General features: G+C 45.3%; 3 protein-coding genes and 2 long non-coding RNA genes across 7 annotated transcripts; 4 read left to right on the top strand and 1 right to left on the bottom strand.

Annotated features, from left to right (window-relative positions):
- The first annotated feature begins 262 nt into the window (after window positions 1-262).
- LOC120817219 (uncharacterized) lies at window positions 263-2,570 on the top strand. The gene is made up of 2 exons (XM_040173176.2): window positions 263-1,240; window positions 1,370-2,570. The coding sequence occupies exons 1-2, from the start codon at window positions 1,081-1,083 to the stop codon at window positions 2,020-2,022; spliced, it is 813 nt and encodes a 270-aa protein (XP_040029110.2). The 5' UTR covers window positions 263-1,080; the 3' UTR covers window positions 2,023-2,570.
- A 106-nt stretch (window positions 2,571-2,676) lies between these two features.
- LOC144406231 (uncharacterized) lies at window positions 2,677-4,782 on the top strand. The gene is made up of 3 exons (XR_013467435.1): window positions 2,677-2,814; window positions 3,648-3,703; window positions 4,695-4,782. It is a non-coding gene; the product is annotated as an uncharacterized LOC144406231 (long non-coding RNA).
- A 40-nt stretch (window positions 4,783-4,822) lies between these two features.
- LOC120817218 (sodium/hydrogen exchanger 2) lies at window positions 4,823-11,616 on the top strand. 3 transcript variants are annotated; one of them, XM_078101504.1, is made up of 14 exons: window positions 4,823-4,955; window positions 5,452-5,707; window positions 6,809-7,031; window positions 7,944-8,184; window positions 8,268-8,518; window positions 8,628-8,845; window positions 8,955-9,151; window positions 9,243-9,332; window positions 9,919-9,989; window positions 10,125-10,259; window positions 10,482-10,578; window positions 10,679-10,783; window positions 11,090-11,153; window positions 11,317-11,616. In XM_078101504.1, exons 2-14 carry the CDS (start codon window positions 5,464-5,466, stop codon window positions 11,442-11,444), a joined length of 2,064 nt encoding a protein of 687 aa, XP_077957630.1. In that variant the 5' UTR covers window positions 4,823-4,955; window positions 5,452-5,463; the 3' UTR covers window positions 11,445-11,616. The 3 variants fall into 3 exon arrangements, with proteins under 3 accessions (XP_077957630.1, XP_077957631.1, XP_077957629.1); XM_078101505.1 differs by lacking the exon at window positions 4,823-4,955 and having other exon boundaries at window positions 5,333-5,707; window positions 10,682-10,783; XM_078101503.1 differs by lacking the exon at window positions 4,823-4,955 and having other exon boundaries at window positions 5,333-5,707.
- On the bottom strand, window positions 10,448-11,367 carry LOC144406232 (uncharacterized). The gene is made up of 3 exons (XR_013467436.1): window positions 11,201-11,367; window positions 10,643-10,753; window positions 10,448-10,565 (listed from the first exon to the last, which is right to left on the bottom strand). It is a non-coding gene; the product is annotated as an uncharacterized LOC144406232 (long non-coding RNA).
- Window positions 11,617-11,678: 62 nt separating the features above from the next.
- LOC120817220 (transmembrane protein 182) lies at window positions 11,679-16,099 on the top strand. Its single transcript, XM_040173178.2, has 5 exons — window positions 11,679-12,243; window positions 13,108-13,216; window positions 13,488-13,586; window positions 14,089-14,226; window positions 14,529-16,099. The coding sequence occupies exons 1-5, from the start codon at window positions 12,082-12,084 to the stop codon at window positions 14,747-14,749; spliced, it is 729 nt and encodes a 242-aa protein (XP_040029112.2). The 5' UTR covers window positions 11,679-12,081; the 3' UTR covers window positions 14,750-16,099.
- The last annotated feature ends 408 nt before the right edge of the window (window positions 16,100-16,507 follow it).

Raw genomic sequence — 16,507 nt, 5'->3', positions numbered from 1 at the left:
CTCGCCGGTTGCCACGAAGTCAAACATCTGCTTTGTGGCATATTTTCCTTACAATGAATGACTTTACATATTTGGGGACTTCCTTGTCCTGTGTGTTGTAACATTGTGGGAGAGAAAGCAGGATTTGTCTCATTGAGTTACTGATTTGCACTAGAATGTAATCCAACCGCTTAACCTGCTTCCAATACGTTTTTTTGTTCTTGGTATATCTCTTAAATATTTACCAGATTAGGATACTTCTACTCCACCATATTTCAGTCAAATAGTTTTATTTGTGTGGAATCTAAAACACATTTCTGTGACAGCTTTGGCTTTTCAGATCAAGGTTTTACGTAAGATAACACAATAATACACATATACGTGAAGAAAGAATAAAATTGCAAAACAAAAAGCACCCGCACGCTGGAATCACACTAAGTGTATTACTCGGAAAGAGACAAACCAGTAGCTGATCAACCCATTGCTCATGAAGTACATCAGGGCCACGGCCCCAGTGTGTTGCCTGTATCCAGCCACCATCACACTGAGGTTCTGACTCACACGTGATGCATTGATGATTAAACCAGTGCTTATTTTTTTTACTTCCCTTCTCTATTGATTGTCTCAGGACCCCTCAGATTCATCTTTTGACCCTTTGAAGGGGGCCCCGCTACCTGACTGCACATAAAGTAGATCCAACTCAACGTGCTTATGTACACACCTGTGCATCAGGATAAACTTAATAATAATAAATATATATAAAAAAATACTTGTACTACTAGCAATACTGATTAACATATATTTAAAAAATGATCTTTTATGTAGGACTCGTACTTATAATGTAATATTTTCAGATGTTGTGTTGGTACTTTTAAATAGTTTTTCAGCCTGACTATACATTTCCTGTCCTCTTTTCTCTAAACTGGGATTTTCATTCGCCGTCTAATAAAGGAAGTAACTGGTAGGGGCCAGTTCATAGTTGCAGAAGTGAAACAAGCTAGTAGAGCTTAACGACAACGTTTGCAATGAGACTTGCCATTCGCAGTCAAGAGCGACATTCACAAGGTTGAAAAAGGGACCGAACATTTATCGCTCTGTGCCATGTTGGCCGAAGGTTTCCTCAGAGTGCTGCGTTACAGGAGGGAGGACGGAGCGCTCGTCTCTTCTCCCCAGCTGGCTAGTTTGCAGGCACACGCTGCGGATCAGTTCAGCGTCCTTCTCTCTGACTCCACAGACCTACAGACAGATTCAGCTAACAGAGGTGAGCAGCCTAAGAGAAAAACATTTAGCTTTCCAGACTGGTACAGACAAAAACTTTTACCAAAATGTTCTTCCTGTGCTCTCTAATGCTTGATGCCAAATAGCAAAGCAGTTTACTTTCTGTTTGCAGGTCCGAGCAAGGTGGAACTAGGCCGCGCCCAATGCAGGGGACTAAACGTGGTGCCTGACGGTCCTGTAGGCCTCCTAATCCCTGGCTGTCCCCCGGTCCTCCTCCCGGACCCGGACTTCGTGGTTTGCTTGGACAACTGCAGCCTCCTGGAACAGTATCCCGACGTGCAGGTAGCCACCATTCCCCAGCACGCCCTTTACTCCTCTGCCCCTGAGTCCTGCCGTGTGCCAGAAGGGGCAACCCAACCCGTCTCCTCCATACCAGACCAGGGTTATCTGGCCATGGGGCCCAGTGTGAACATCAGCTTTGATCTGTCCGAGGCAGGTTTGGAGCCCATGTCTAACTCGGTGTTGAATGGGCTGCTGGAGAAGCAGCTGGAGGAGGTGTACATGCAGCACCTGACAGACAACTTGGCTCGATGTGACTCCCACCTGGGGAACAGCCTCCTGCGGGGCCTGGTGCCTCCGCCCCCGCCCGGCGGCACGCAGCCTCGGGGGCCAGACTCACTGGAGGTCAGTCTGGAACAGGGATCAGGAGGGGAGAGCCGCAAGAAGACTAGTTATCAGGGCATCCAGACCTCGGTTTCTTGCTCGTCCAACTTCAGCTCTCCTGTCCTGAGGATTTCAGAGGCTGACAATGTTTATCTGCAATGAGGGATACCGAGCAAATACCCTGCAAAAGTATTTTATGTGACGCTCACCTAAACTTATATTTACACAGTTTCTATGTCTATGTTTGTATACTTGGTGAAATGAAACTTAAAATGTTCCTGCTTTCATGTGCCACCTGCTGTTAGGTTTGAGAACTACAGCGTCAAGTATTTACCTGTGGAACCTTTTAATTCATTGTAGTGATGTAGACATGGGTGTGTGCAGGGCTTTTATTGTTTTGAAGTAAAGAATAACCCAGCGTTAGAGTTATGTTCCTCCTTTGCATTGAAAAACACTTGTGAATAGCGATGTAACCTCATGTAAATGAATCCATCTGGTTTAAATGAAGGAAAATAAGATCTCCAGAAATAAGCAAGCTGTCATTATTTTATTTAGGAAGTAATTCTTCTGTTTTCATTTGCTAACAATTTTGTTTTTCATATTGTGTTTGGCAAAATGTTGCAAGAATTTCTTTGTTTTCAAGTGATGTGTCAATCACTCAATAATGTTTAGATATACTGTATATTAAATATATTAAATTGGTAAATTAATTGGATTTATCATATCTATTTTACAATTAATTTCATTTGAGGTGCTGACATTTACTTTAAATGTCATTTACCAATTTGAAATAATGATTATTTCTAAGACTTGAAGTAGTTTCTTTTCCACGTTATAACCTTCACAGTTTCCCAGGTCATTTTGTGAAGAAAGCAATAGTAAAAGTACTTTATTACCCTGTGGATACATGATCAATGATGGCATCCCTGCAGTCCATGATAGATCAACCTCAAGGTACGTTGCATTGTCACAATATAGAGATTAAAAACAACTTCTAACACGGTTTATATAAAAACAATTTATAGTCAACAAACCTAGTCAAATTTAACTTTAAATGACCGACTCCAAACTAACTTGATGATATAAATTCAATATTGATGCCGTACCTCACTTCCCCTGGTGTGTCTGTATGATTCCTATGGAGAAGTGGAATCATCTCCCAGGTCCAATGTCTCAATTTGATGCACATCACACAAATCGGTTAGCTAAGTTTAGCATTAGCAAGCTATTTCTCAGCCAGTATTTTTGAAGAGAGATGTTGGACCACAAAATGTAGTGTAACCCATTGGGAAATCTTTAGAACGATCTCCATTCACTTGACAGGAAACAATCTTATTGATTCAGGGTTGAAGAATTGATTGCGATGGGTAAAAATCAACTTACTTGCTTCACTCCCACCGCAGAGACAGTTTTATCACATACAACTTCTCCATGAGTTGAGGACATCATTGCGACTATTAGCAATATGCTTACCCTACTAGCTCCATGACTTAGCACAGGCATCACGCTTTACCTTCCTAATATTGCCTAGATTTACTGAGTAGTTCATGTTTAAACTGCAATTCCAGTTTGTCATCAATAATAGTCCTAAATAATGTATTGGTCTTTGTTTAACGGGGAAGTTGACGTTTCCTGGATCAACAATGCGATGCAACATTGATCCTATATTCACTAAAACCAATCAAGTAAGTGTTAGAATAGATTAGAAGTTCCCATTAAAGTGCAATGTTCTGATCCTTTTGTTTGTACTTTAAACCTAATTCTGTGTTCGGTTATTCTGGTTTCAGATTATTTTAACCAACCTTTTCATATCTATTGGTCCAGTGTGCATGGATCCTCACAGGTGAGTTACTGAGGGTTTATTTTTGTGTTTCACTGCCCACTCAAACATTACATTGAATTCTCAAGCTTCCTTCTTCTTTGATGTCCAATGTCTGTATTGTGTATTGTGTGTTTGCTGTAATTTTACCTAACATTACAGATAAAAATCATTTAACATATGGCAAATATGTTTTTTGTCAATTTGTTAGGATATAGCAGGCTTTTGTACTATGGCAGAAAGACAGCAAAGCAGAATAAAACACAGGCAACCCGTTTTTAAGTGCATGTTTTTGCTTGGTGAGGAGATTCAGTGAAGAAGATGGTATAGAAAAAGTATTTTCGTCTATTGACGCCATAACAATAAGCACATGATGTATAGAACTTTATTTCACATCAGACCACTTGTCATAGTGGAGGAATCGCAAGGATTACAAACTCTCGCTTTGTGGTAAATTATACAACATTATTCTAAAACAGCATTTAAGTCCTGAAATGTTTTTAAAATCTTTTTCAACCGTGAATGAACATTTGACGCTGTTAAGATTATGTTTGGTATAAATATTTTTATGCTTTTCTTGCAATCTTGCAATATTTCCTCCTTGAGGCTTTTAAATCATTATCATTCTGATTGTGATTGATTATGTTTCATTAAAAGCCATGAAAGGACACCAACTAAACAGGCCGTACACATATGATACATGCCATGAATCCCACGATAATTTTCAAGGCGCGAATTGTATAATTGCTTATTTTTATTATTCTGTTAGCAAAGTAGGAACATTCGGAATCGCAGATTAGTGAATGAGGACCATTGAAAGGGGCACCGATCAGAGCTGTTGAGACCGGATACATACAGTATATCTGCATCAAACCTCCATCCTGAACAGAAACCAGATAATCAAGACCTTACAATAAGTTTTTTACGTTATTATTGTTATATTACAAATCATGCTGCAGTTTGGTGTTCAGTAGTTTTATGACAAGAGAGACTTGTTGATGCCTCTATCTTCTAGTTAGGAGGAAGAAAAACGCAGCTGCAGCTTCCACACGAGTCCATCATGAAGTGGCTCACTTACCCAGCGACATCTGTTGTTGCCTTCCAATGACTCAAGGCTGCTGAACCTCTGGACTGAACTGAAGTACAGAGATGTAAGCGGCACTGAAACACAAGGAAGACAAATGCTATAGAAGCAGCCTTTCCGCCTCCTCACAGTAAAGAAGCCCAAGAAAAGGAGGAGGAAGAGGGGAAGACGCTTTCTAAGGCAAGTCAGTCAGTAAGTGTGTGTGTTACTTACAGGGGATTTCATTAATGTGCTGAACATCATGTTAGCGTTCGTTAATGTTATTCACAGCAATCATCGACGACATTGTTTCATGTCAGTGAATTAAACATCTCTCAATGGTTAGCACCGTGAAACTGACGCGTTCTCTGTGTGCCGGCCAGGGGCCCGTAACAGGGGTCTCCCTGTTGCTCTCTGGGGTTTCTTTCCTTTGTGGGGTTTTTACACATCTAAAACTAGGCTCCAGGGAGAACACAGGGCGTGTGTGTGTGTGTGTGCGCGCGCGTGTGTGTGTGTGTTTGATGAGGCCTGTTCTGCTGGTTGGATACCATTGCCAGCTCAGGGATTCCTGTGCATATTAGTGGCTCCATGAGTTGTATAGCTTTTTGTTTTGTGTGTGTACGCTTCTGTCTGTGTTGTTCTCCCCCCCAACCTCCATAACCCCCTTTCCCATTCTCTCCCTGTGTCCCTCTCTCTCTTTTTGTCCCAGCATGGCAGCAGGATGACCGCCCTGTGGACTCTCTCTCTGCTGCTCTCTGCCTGCCTGTTTCGGGCCTCGTGTTCGGCCCCGGCGATACCGCGGCCGCCCCGCAGCCTGCCCCCCGTGCGGGGCTTCAACAACAGCGGTGGCAGCCTGTCCGTGGATCTGCCCATGGCTCTCAGGGTGTTCAGCGTGGACTATCACCACGTGCAGGCTCCCTTTGAGATCGTGCTGTGGATCATGCTGGCCTCACTGGCCAAGCTGGGTGAGCGTCAGTTCAGCCCTACTGCTCATTTATCAGAAGCCGGATGAGGCGCTATAACATGAGGTTAGATGTTGTTTGAGGGATTTAATCTTAACTGAAGCTGCTTCACAGTTTTATGTGAGAAGGCATCTTGTAAGGGCGTCACGGTGGTGAGGTGGTTAGCACTGTTGCCTCACAGCAAGAAGGTCCTGGGTTCGACTCCGTCCAGTGGCCTTTCTGGGTGGAGTCTGCATGTTCTCCCCGTGTCTGCGTGGGTTCTCTCCGGGTTCTCCGGCTTCCTCCCACAGTCCAAAGACATGCTCTGGGGAGGGTGTACCCCGTCTCTCGCCCGAAGTTGGCTGGGATGGACTCCAGCCCCCCCGCGACCCTGTATGCAGGATAAGCGGTTTGACGATGGATGAATGGATGGCATCTTGTACAAAAATACAATAGTTTTTAATGTTGGTTGTGCCACACAGTTTGAATTATAAAGTAATGAACCCAAGCACTTAAACCTCTATTTCACCTGTCCTGCTCTCAGATAAGCTTTCTTGCTTATAGGATTTCATTTACTGTCTGTTTGGCTGCTGTATATCTGCAAATGATGCACGGTTGTAGTACGCATTTAAGGTGTTTTCATTACTGGAGCCCGGTTGCCACGATTTAAATTGTCCTGCCAAAGTTTCGTAAGCAAAGAAAAATATCATTACACTTCTCAAAGGATGGGTGAGGTGCATTTACTCCGCCTACGGTGAAAGATGGTCGGGGTGCCGTCCGTGTGCTCCCGCTGCGCCCTTCGCCCCTGGTGCCCTGGAATGTCCCTCAATGAGTTGGTATTTCCAGGATAATTTAAAAAAAGTAGAAAGACAAAAATTTTGTTTTCGATCTAGCTTTGGATGTAGATTACCATGCAACCGTCGAAGCCTCGAAGTATTCAGGTCAACCTTATGAAATGGTCTTTATACAAGTGCACAATAATTCATTCAAGCATCTCATTACCTCCCCGCTGCGGGCATTTAATGTGATGTGAAGCAGCTTTTGGTGGAACCTTCTGTCAGAGTGACTGTGAGTGGTTATGGTTGGATCCAACTAGCGTGACGTGTTTTTTCTTCTGACCTCCAGGTTTCCACTGGTCAGGTCGACTCCCAGCAGTGGTGCCAGAGAGCTGTCTCCTCATCATGGTGGGGCTCTTGGTCGGAGGGGTGATCTACGGCGTCCGCCACTCCGCACCCCCAACTCTTAGCGCCAATGCTTTCTTCCTCTTTCTGCTCCCGCCCATAGTCCTGGACGCAGGCTACTTCCTGCCAGGGAGGCTGTTCTTTGAGAACCTCGGCACCATCCTCTGGTTGGTTCCCTCTCGGTGTAGTGGATCTGTTTCCACAATGTGTAGACGACACTTTTTCACGTATTATTTGTGTTTCAGAAACCGGGCCGACATATTTCCCATCTAAATATTAAAGCACTCATGACTCGAGCAAAGAAAAATATAATTTAAAGTAGAGTAAGATATTCCCGAGGACTAATAATGAAGACTTTGGTTGTAACTTGGTGGTCATAGTGTCACTTCTGGATCAAAACACTAAACAGATTTGTTTTATTTTTTTAAAAGATACTTCACTGTCCACATCAAGTTGAATTTGGTATTTGGCACACACACACACACACACACACACACACACACACACACACACACACACACACACACACACACACACACACACACACACACACACACACAATACAACAATATTAAACCAACATAACTGATAAAGTCTGACAGCCCGAACGCCCCGACACACATATTTGATTTTAAAGCTTTAAATGAGGAGCCCCTCATTGTTCCTTAAAGGAACAAAAAGCAACAGCCTAGTTCTAAGGAGAATTTTTTAATCTCAATGGGGGATAAATAAAGATCAAATGAAGAGCATTTTAACGTAAAAATAAATCAATAACTCTTTTTTTTACAGTTTTCCTTTTTCAGGATGACAATCACTGGCGTCACATCAGCCTCACTACTGTAAACTCCATCTACAACTCGTTGGCCGGTTATTGTGATCTCTGCAGTGTCTGGTGCCCCTGCTTTATTTACTAAGAGAAGCATCGCTCTGTATCACCACTTTACAACCGAAGGTGGACTGGCCGTTTGTGTAGTCGCAACCAACAGAGCGGATCGTCTGGTTCGCTCTTCACCTCCCTGATCCTCGTTGTTTCTCTGCCTTTTTTCCCGCGGCGCTGCTGATTGTGCACCCGTCTCCAGGTACGCGGTGGTGGGAACCCTGTGGAACGTGTTGGGCATCGGCCTGTCTCTGTACGGCCTGTGCCTGCTGGCCCCCGGCTCCCTGGGAGACATCTCCCTGCTCCACTGCCTGCTCTTCGGCTCTCTGATCGCTGCCGTCGACCCCGTGGCCGTGCTCTCCGTCTTCCAAGAGATGCACGTGAACGAACAGCTCCACATCTTGGTGTTCGGAGAGTCGCTGCTCAACGACGCCGTCACTGTGGTGAGAGGCGGGAGGTGGTCTCGGAAAGATAAACAAGGGAATGCCCTTTTCTGGCCATGATGCACTTCTCTCTCTCCTCCCAGGTGCTCTACAAGCTGTTTGAGTCTTTCCTCCGCATGCCGTCAGTGTCGGGGCTGGATGTGTTGCTGGGAGGCTGCAGAGTGTTGGTGGTAGGCATGGGGGGTCTGTTTGTGGGCCTCTTCTTCGGCCTGATAGCGGCCCTCACCTCAAGGTTCACCTCCGGCGCACAGGTCATTGCCCCGCTCTTTGTGTTCCTTTACTCCTACTTGTCCTACCTGACCTCAGAGATGCTTCACCTCTCCGGCATTATGGCGTAAGTGTCGTCGGGCGCCAGCTTGCACTTGAGAACCTCATTTTTTGTAAACGTTTAGCTTGGTGAAATCTTAATTCCGTCTGGTATTTTTTGGGCCTCTTCTGTGCAGCATTGTTACTTGCGCTGTGACGATGAAGCAGTACGTGGAGGCCAACGTGTCGGAGCGCAGCAACACCAGCATCCAGTACTTCCTGAAGATGTGGAGCAGCGTGAGTGAAACCCTCATCTTCATCTTCCTGGGCGTGTCCACGATACAGGACGTGCACATGTGGAGCTGGCCCTTCGTCTGCTCCACGCTGCTGCTCTGCCTCGTCTGGAGGGCCACAGGTACAGATAGGACACGTTCCTCCACTTTAGTGCCAATGATGCTTACGACCAGGAGTTTGAATATAAGTTATCAAGGTGGAGGAATCAACAGGAGTCATTTCCCCTGAAGGTGTTCTCCTGCTGACCGCCGTGGTGAACAAGCTGCGGAGGAACACCGTGACCTTCCGAGACCAGTTCATCATCGCCTACGGAGGCCTGAGAGGGGCCATCTGCTTTTCCCTCGTCTTCCTGATCGACGACTTCCCAAAGAAAAGACTCTTCATCACCACCACCATCGTGGTCATCCTCTTCACTGTCTTTGTGCAGGTGGGGAGAAAAACGTCCCTCGTGAATTTTAATAAGACAAAGATAAAGGTTTGTTTTTTGTTTGCTGAGTAGATTATCGTCTGGTTTCCAGGGGATGACTATTAAGCCTCTAGTAGAGCTGCTCGATGTGAAGAAGGAGAAGGGAGCTTTGCCTTCTGTGAGCGAGGAGATCCACAGCAGGGTGAGAAATGGCAGCCTGCATTCTGCCCCGTGAGAAATACAGCACCGTGTATGCAACACACATCTAAATATTCATTCAGGTAACACATTATTACACAAATTAACGTATTTTAAAGATTGAATGGATTCTTTATTTGCATGACATTACTTTGGTACAAAAAGATTTTAACTAACCAACAGTGTTGTCATTTAAAAATGGGCACTATTTGGCTTTAGATTCTTCACTGTTGAAGTTTTTTTTAATGTTTTAAACATGCTGTCACACAACAAATGAGCAAAGCAAATTATCTTCTAAAAGAAATATTCATTTGGTGTTGAGCTTCTGTTTTGTACCTTCAAATGTATCTTCTTCAAATACTGTTCTTGTTTCACTTGGATACTTGCACAGTATCTAATTGAAAAGGGATAATATTCCTGTGCGCAACGATGCTCCGGTGACGGGGTTTAGTTGTCAAAAGCCTCTTTGTGTTTGAACACAGAGCTCTTCTGCTTCTCCCCTTTCATCTGTGAAAATGAAACGGATGAATCACTTTCTACGCTGAAACTGCTTTCTAATGATGTTTGTGGACGTCATGTGTCTCTCTTAGCTCATTGATCACCTGCTGGCAGGAATAGAGGATGTGGTCGGCTACTGGGGGCAGCACTACTGGAAAGACAGGTCCGTTTTCACTCACTTTGTGTGTGTGTGTGTGTGTGTGCACCTGGAATTTTAGCATTCCCTCAAAAATAAGGCCTTAAATGACCACTAGGCGGCAGCAATGAACGCTCTTTATTTTGTGTGCGTGTCTGTGAGGTTTGATCAATTCAACGTGAAGTATCTTCGGCGTATCCTGATCCGTGAGGACCACCAGGCTTGCTCCAGCATCCTCAGAGTTTACCAGGAGCTGGAGAGACAGGAGCAGAGGGGAGACGAGGACGTCCCACCACCGTGAGAACACACGTTTTCCCTTTGTACTAGGGCTCAGGCATCACCTGCACTGCACTGAAGGAGCCCAAAGGGTCCTAAAATTCTCAATTCAAAAAGAAATTGTATTAGTATTATGGTTGCTTGTTCTAATTAAAATCCTTATAGAATATACACATTTGGAAATACCATTGAAAACGGAATATATATATCAGCTTTTGGCCAAAGGGATGCCTCCCTTTTTAGAGTGGTCACTCGCTCCCACGGCCGTCCCCTCCTACCGCAGGAGATGGACAGCATCAGGTGTATTCTCTCCACAAACCTACAAAACTTCAGCAACAAGGTAAATTCCCAGCATTAGTGTTCTGATAAAAGGGACCGCTGAGCGTGCACTGCGTACTCTTCACCTGTTGTTTGGGTTCATGCGTGAGTTGTGACTCCAGCAGACAGCAGCTTACAGCAGACACACTTTGCACCAGGACGCCGGCTCAAGGAAGCCGCTTCACAGGCACCAGAGCCTGGAAGAGAGAAGCACAATTAATACACAGGTAGGTCTGTTTTCCTCAAAAATGTCAACGAAACATTAAAACATTTTTGTCTCAAGTACTTGAAACACATATATTGTTTTATCCTCAAAAATGTCACATAAAAATATTTGAAATCGTCAGTTGTCATTTTATTTCAGTGCTCTTGCTGATTACTTCATAAGAGGGTGATATTTATTCCAGACAAAATTGAGAAATAAGTGTCAGCAATAGAAAATTGTCCGAAATGATAAAGAAGTTAACTTTATTGAATTAAATGTACTTTAAATGACTTGAATTAACAATTAGGATGTACTTCCACTGTGACAGGGGGAGGACGGAGAGTTCCACGACTCCCGCAGAGTGAGATCAGGACTCAGCAGGTCTCACACAGGTAAGACAAAGACATAAATCTACAAAAAAACACATACAGTTTTGTACCTCCACTCAAGCTTCCAGTGCCATTCTCTTGTTTCTCTCCAACTCCTGACCTTTGACCCTGCCAACCACGCGGGGACAATTCTTTGAGCTCACTGCAGCCTCTCTCCTCTCGGCAGTGGGCTCCGTGAGCCCGAGGCGCCTCCTCCTGGACTCGTCGGCCCCAGCAGCTTCACCCCAGATCGCCGACCCCAGAACGGCAAAGAAAAAACTGGCCTTTGTTCTGGAGTGCGAGAAGCAGCAGTGAAGACAGACGGCGAGACGGAGCGAGAAGGAGCAGAAATGCAAACCAGTGAATTCAGTCATTATGAAAGTGCCTCATGCACATTCAGCCACTGCGGTTTTCAAAACCGGGCTGTTTCTGCAATTTCACGGATATCTTTTTAATTAAATGAAAGCTTTTAAATGTCTAAAGAGAATTCACCCTCTGGTTTCACAATTTTGAGTGTTTGTCATCTCCCTGTTCCACCTCTGGAGGGTCGTTTTGCATCTTCGGCCTAATTCGTTTTCAATGTGGCGCTCAAAGTGTGACACCCACGTCACCAAATACCTCACAGTCATAAATAGTGATACTCGCTGTCCACATTACGAGCACACACACATACCAATCCCGCCTCACCATGTTTCCCTCGTCAATGCACAGCACACCCACCGGTAATTTGACGAGGACAGGCTTACTCCTTCCTAAAATAACTCCTCTCCCCACCGCCTGACCTCCTCCGTCACCGGAGCTTCTTTTCCCCACCACTCCCAGGATGCCAGGGAGTGGCCCGGGGAGCCCCAGCGCTTCCCTCGGTCGGTGGCAGGTCAGAGCGGACGCCAGTGAGCAGCAGTAAGTGACCTGAAGCAGACTGGAAGGCTGAAGGCGGTTTCAGGCTGCAGTTATGAGGGTGGGAGCTGCGACCTTGGCTGCAGGGTTACTTGCGCTTGTAGGAACTCTGTGCTTCTTCCTCGCCTTCGGTACGGACTACTGGCTGGTGGCCAGTGACAACTGTGGACCGTATACGGTGCCGACACAAACAAAGCCGATTGAAGATGGGACTGAGGTAGGACGGATGCCGGTGTGCGGATACTGTGTATTCACTAACACAAAGGCATGCAGAGCTGACTGCTGTCAGAACGCTCAGTGACGTCCAACTAAAGAAATGCAAATAATAATAGTCACACTAGTCGGACCAATGCGGAATCTGTCCAGATGCTGTGTACAACGCGATGTGCACGCAATGCCATGATGGGGTATTTACAGAGTCACCAAAAGAAGTCTTTTTTTAATTTTATTTGGAGGACTGGTAGAGCAACAGATGCTTCCAATAGCATTCTTTTATCTATGTGTGGTAAACACCCATCTATTTCAAGCATTAGGTACATTAGCATGCTAACATTCACTGGGTTAAAGGTATTTATTAATTAAGTGCTTTCCCATGATACCACTTAGCACCAACATAATTAGCACCAACATAAGTACAGCTTTTTTTTGATGACATCATCTAAGTTATTTATTATGTCCCGGTTGACAATGCTCCCCAAGAGCCCCCATACAGCTGTTTCCACAGGCAGTGGTGGTATGACACTGGTCCTCGTGTGTAGGTAGAGTGGCCCTTTAATTTCCCAGTTTATTCTTTCATGCCAAATTGTGAGAAAGTTCACAAACGGCAAGGCGAGGGTTATATTTATCAAAAGCCAATCCCCTGGTGACCTCCTCCCCAACGCCACGGCACCACAGACTGTTATTTCCAATATAAGAGGATGATTAAAGTTGCTGCGTGTTTAGGCCGCGCCATCAATCATGTTTCTGACAAGCAAATGGAGAGCGTCGCTCATGCGTGTTCCCTTATAAAAACCTCACGGACGAGCAGAGGGTAATCAGATCCACGTTTGATGCCTTCTCTCTCTCTCTCTTTCTCTCCCAGTCAGTGGAAGCTTCTCCTCCATCTCTCACTCTGCACCACGAGGGCTTCTTGTGGCGATGTGGGTTTCAGGTGGAGCCTACAGTGCACGCCACGCTGGCCACTCTCTTCAGTATGTATACGGCAAAGGGTTTTTGTTGGCGTCTGTCCATTCCCGTTGCACATGCCTCACACTCAGCAGGGTGGTCCCCCTGTCACGCTAAAGACAGCCTGAAAGGAAAGTGTGTACAATTTGGATACTTTGGACAGTAGATATGGAGAAAACAAAGAATGCTTTGCATTTTGTATCGTTTCGTAGTGTTTTGGGGGGCTTTTCACTTTTTTTGCTTTCTTGTCAGACCTAAAATGTTTTTCTCTTTGCATTTTCCTTTTTCTTTGCATAGCAAACCAGCCAGAATCCAAGGTGTGCATCCACGGTTATCTCTTCCCACTCCCTGTTGCAATGGGACAGGTGCCTGATCCAAGTTATGACGCTACAGCAGGTGACGCACTCTCTCACGTCTCTACACTCCGGTCACAAACTAAAGGAAAGTGACGTCGTCCATGCCTCCGTATATGAGGCAGACGAGGGCTCACTTAATGACCTGGATGAGTATGAAAGAGATGCTATGGACTCCCCAGTAATAACATCTCAATCAAGCTGATTACAAGTTTTGGATTAACTTACAATTACATTTTATGCCACTCTCAAAAAGAACATTAAACAAGATCACGTCTTTTAGAAAAAATGGTTTCATCCCTCGGTTTTGGCGACAGACTTGGAGCTACTCAGGAGGTGTTAGGCCACCTCCATAGGTATTTTACAAACTTGCATTTATTTATAGTACATTTGTCACAAACAAACGTACTTCCATAGTTTACTTTTGGCTGTTTGAAGTTTGTTTATTCATAGATTCAAAGAAGATAAATGCCCGTTATAATAAGATGGGGAGCCCAATGCACAGTACTGTGACTCTGATGGCGGCCTGTGGGTGTTGCTCGCAGTGTTTCGGGGTTTCTGGACCGTGCTGATAATCCTCGGCCTGGTGGCAGCTCTGACTGGAAGCTTCCTCCTGGTCTGCGGCGTCCCCTTCGCCAGCCACAAACTCTACACGCTGGGCGGGGCTTTCCTCATCGCTGCAGGTAAAACGTAGTCTGCCTACACGTGTTGGTGCGCATAACAGTGGTATTCATTTGCAGTGTGAAATGGGATCTCGGAGAGGAGGGGGTGCAATTGTCAAGCGCACGGACAAAAACACATGTGGCCGCTGTCAGCTGTTCGTGCCCGTCACGCGCCAAACGCAGCAGATGCCACTGTCGCTGTAACAGCGGCGGGTTTTAAAACACTGCTGCCGTGGCAACTGCGCGGACGAGTTGGAGCTGCATTCCGGTGGTGTTACTCGGCAGCAGGCATTAAACCCTGATGCTCCTCATGTCCCCCCCAGCCTGCTCGTTCCTGGTCACGCTGCTGCTCTACGTGCTGTGGATGGAGGCCGTGGACGTGGAGCGCTACGTCCTGCAGGAGCGGGCAAAGGAGTGTCCTCACGCGCAGGTCTCCGTGCTCTACGGCCTGTCGTTCGTGGTGGCGGCTGCCGGCGTGCCTCTGGAGCTCATCTCCGGGATGCTCTTCATGCTGGTGGGGCGAGCGCTGCGTGCCGCCAACTGAGCCATCTGGCTTGTAGAGCAAGAGAGGACTGACCTTTGTTTTAATGTGCAGCACATGGGACACAGCAGCACACCTGTGGCATGTAAATACTGGCGGGACACAATCAAGCAGCATGTAGTCACAAGACTGATGTTTAATCTGGTTTTGCTTTATTTCTGTAAGAATCTCAAATTGCCTTTGAATAATATTATCATAATAAGTTTGCGTGTTGCATTGAAGACCAATTTAAAACGTGCCAACATGCCATTCAACAGATTTAGCTTGTTTGTTGTTTTGGGGGGGGGGTTAATGCTAGAAAGTCCACAAAGCGCAAGGTGAGAGTGAGTGAACCAGCTGGGTCCCCTGTCCCCCTGTCCTGATGTTGGCACATAATCAAAGTAGGCTGCCGCTCAGTGAGGTGGAAGGGAGGAATGGCTGGACGGGCTGAAGAAACGGTGTGTTTCGATGGGGATGGAGGGGCAGAGGGCCGCACACATTGTGGGGGGTGTTACAGAGAGATAATCGGTGCTTGAAGGGGGGCACAAGGGGGCTTTGAGAAGTGAACAGCTGTTTGTGTGTTTTGGTTGGTGTACAACGGGGGCCGGCCACCTGCCTCCTTCGCCCCAATCCCATTTCACTCCCTCATTGAGACTATGACCCTCGCTCTGCCTCGTACCGTCCTTTTCTTCTGTCCTTTTCTTGTGTACATGTTCACAAAAAACGGAGATGATAATCCATTAACACGGACAAAATGGGGCATGTGTGCTTTAAAGGCCTCAGTGAAATGTATCCAACCTGTTTTGAGATGGCCTCACACTGCAATGCTGTAACATAGCGCCCCCAAAATACTAAAGGGATCTGTGTCAGAGGGCACCATTTTGGTACATTGTAGTCTATTACATGATTGTTTGCTTTACCTCTGTAATGATCATGCCTGATCACAGATATATAATATATAGAACACCCTTGATTTAGAGCAGTTTTAATAAAGACATAAGGTACCAGAGGCTGTACTTTATTGTCCAATAACGTACAGCCTCTGTTCGGGGGTTGTTAGGCCCGATGCGCAGCGAACTCATCTTTTAAAATGCGCAACTGATACTTGAGTTTTAACCCCATTTTCGGAAGAAGCCTAAAAAAAAAGCCATTACAAGACATTTACAGAAACATGAATCTCAATCTGAAGAACCTGAGGTTGAATTTAAAAGGGAGAGGGATTTTTTTTTACTATATCTAAAAACAGTAGGAGGGAAATGAAAAGTGGTTTGTGGTTTATTTAAATGACATTTAAAATATCAACAGCAAAACGTCTTCCAAACCGAACAACCTTCATTTAAAGGAATAAAGTATAACACATGATTTTTTTCCCCATCTGTTGACAGTAACATCTGGATTTCTTTAAACAGAACATTGTTTATGGATCAGATCCCATCACTGCTTTTAATTGTGCTCAAAAGAGTCTCAAAACCTCTGCACACTCAATGGCTACATACAGCGAAAAGAAAAAACAAGTTTGTGTGATTGTCATCAATCTGGTCAAAAAGTATAAAGGATTAGGATCATTTTTCAGAAAAAAAAGTGCAGTCAAGGTTGAACCTCTTTGAGGATATAAAAGTGTTGGAATAGAAGCACTGAAAGGAGTTGCTGTTTAATTATCAACACTGAAAGCACTGGAGGCAGGCACTGCAGGTGTTGAATCCTTTTTGTCTTTATTTTGAAAGTGCTCAAAATAAAACTACTTGACAGCAGCTACACATCAGTCAACGTTCGCTGGTAAAT

This window comes from Gasterosteus aculeatus, chromosome 4 (genome assembly GCF_964276395.1).
Source record: "Gasterosteus aculeatus chromosome 4, fGasAcu3.hap1.1, whole genome shotgun sequence".
Taxonomy (NCBI): Eukaryota; Metazoa; Chordata; class Actinopteri; order Perciformes; family Gasterosteidae; genus Gasterosteus; species Gasterosteus aculeatus.
Note: the sequence above shows the minus strand (reverse complement) of the source record. Positions and strands in the feature narration are given on the sequence as shown.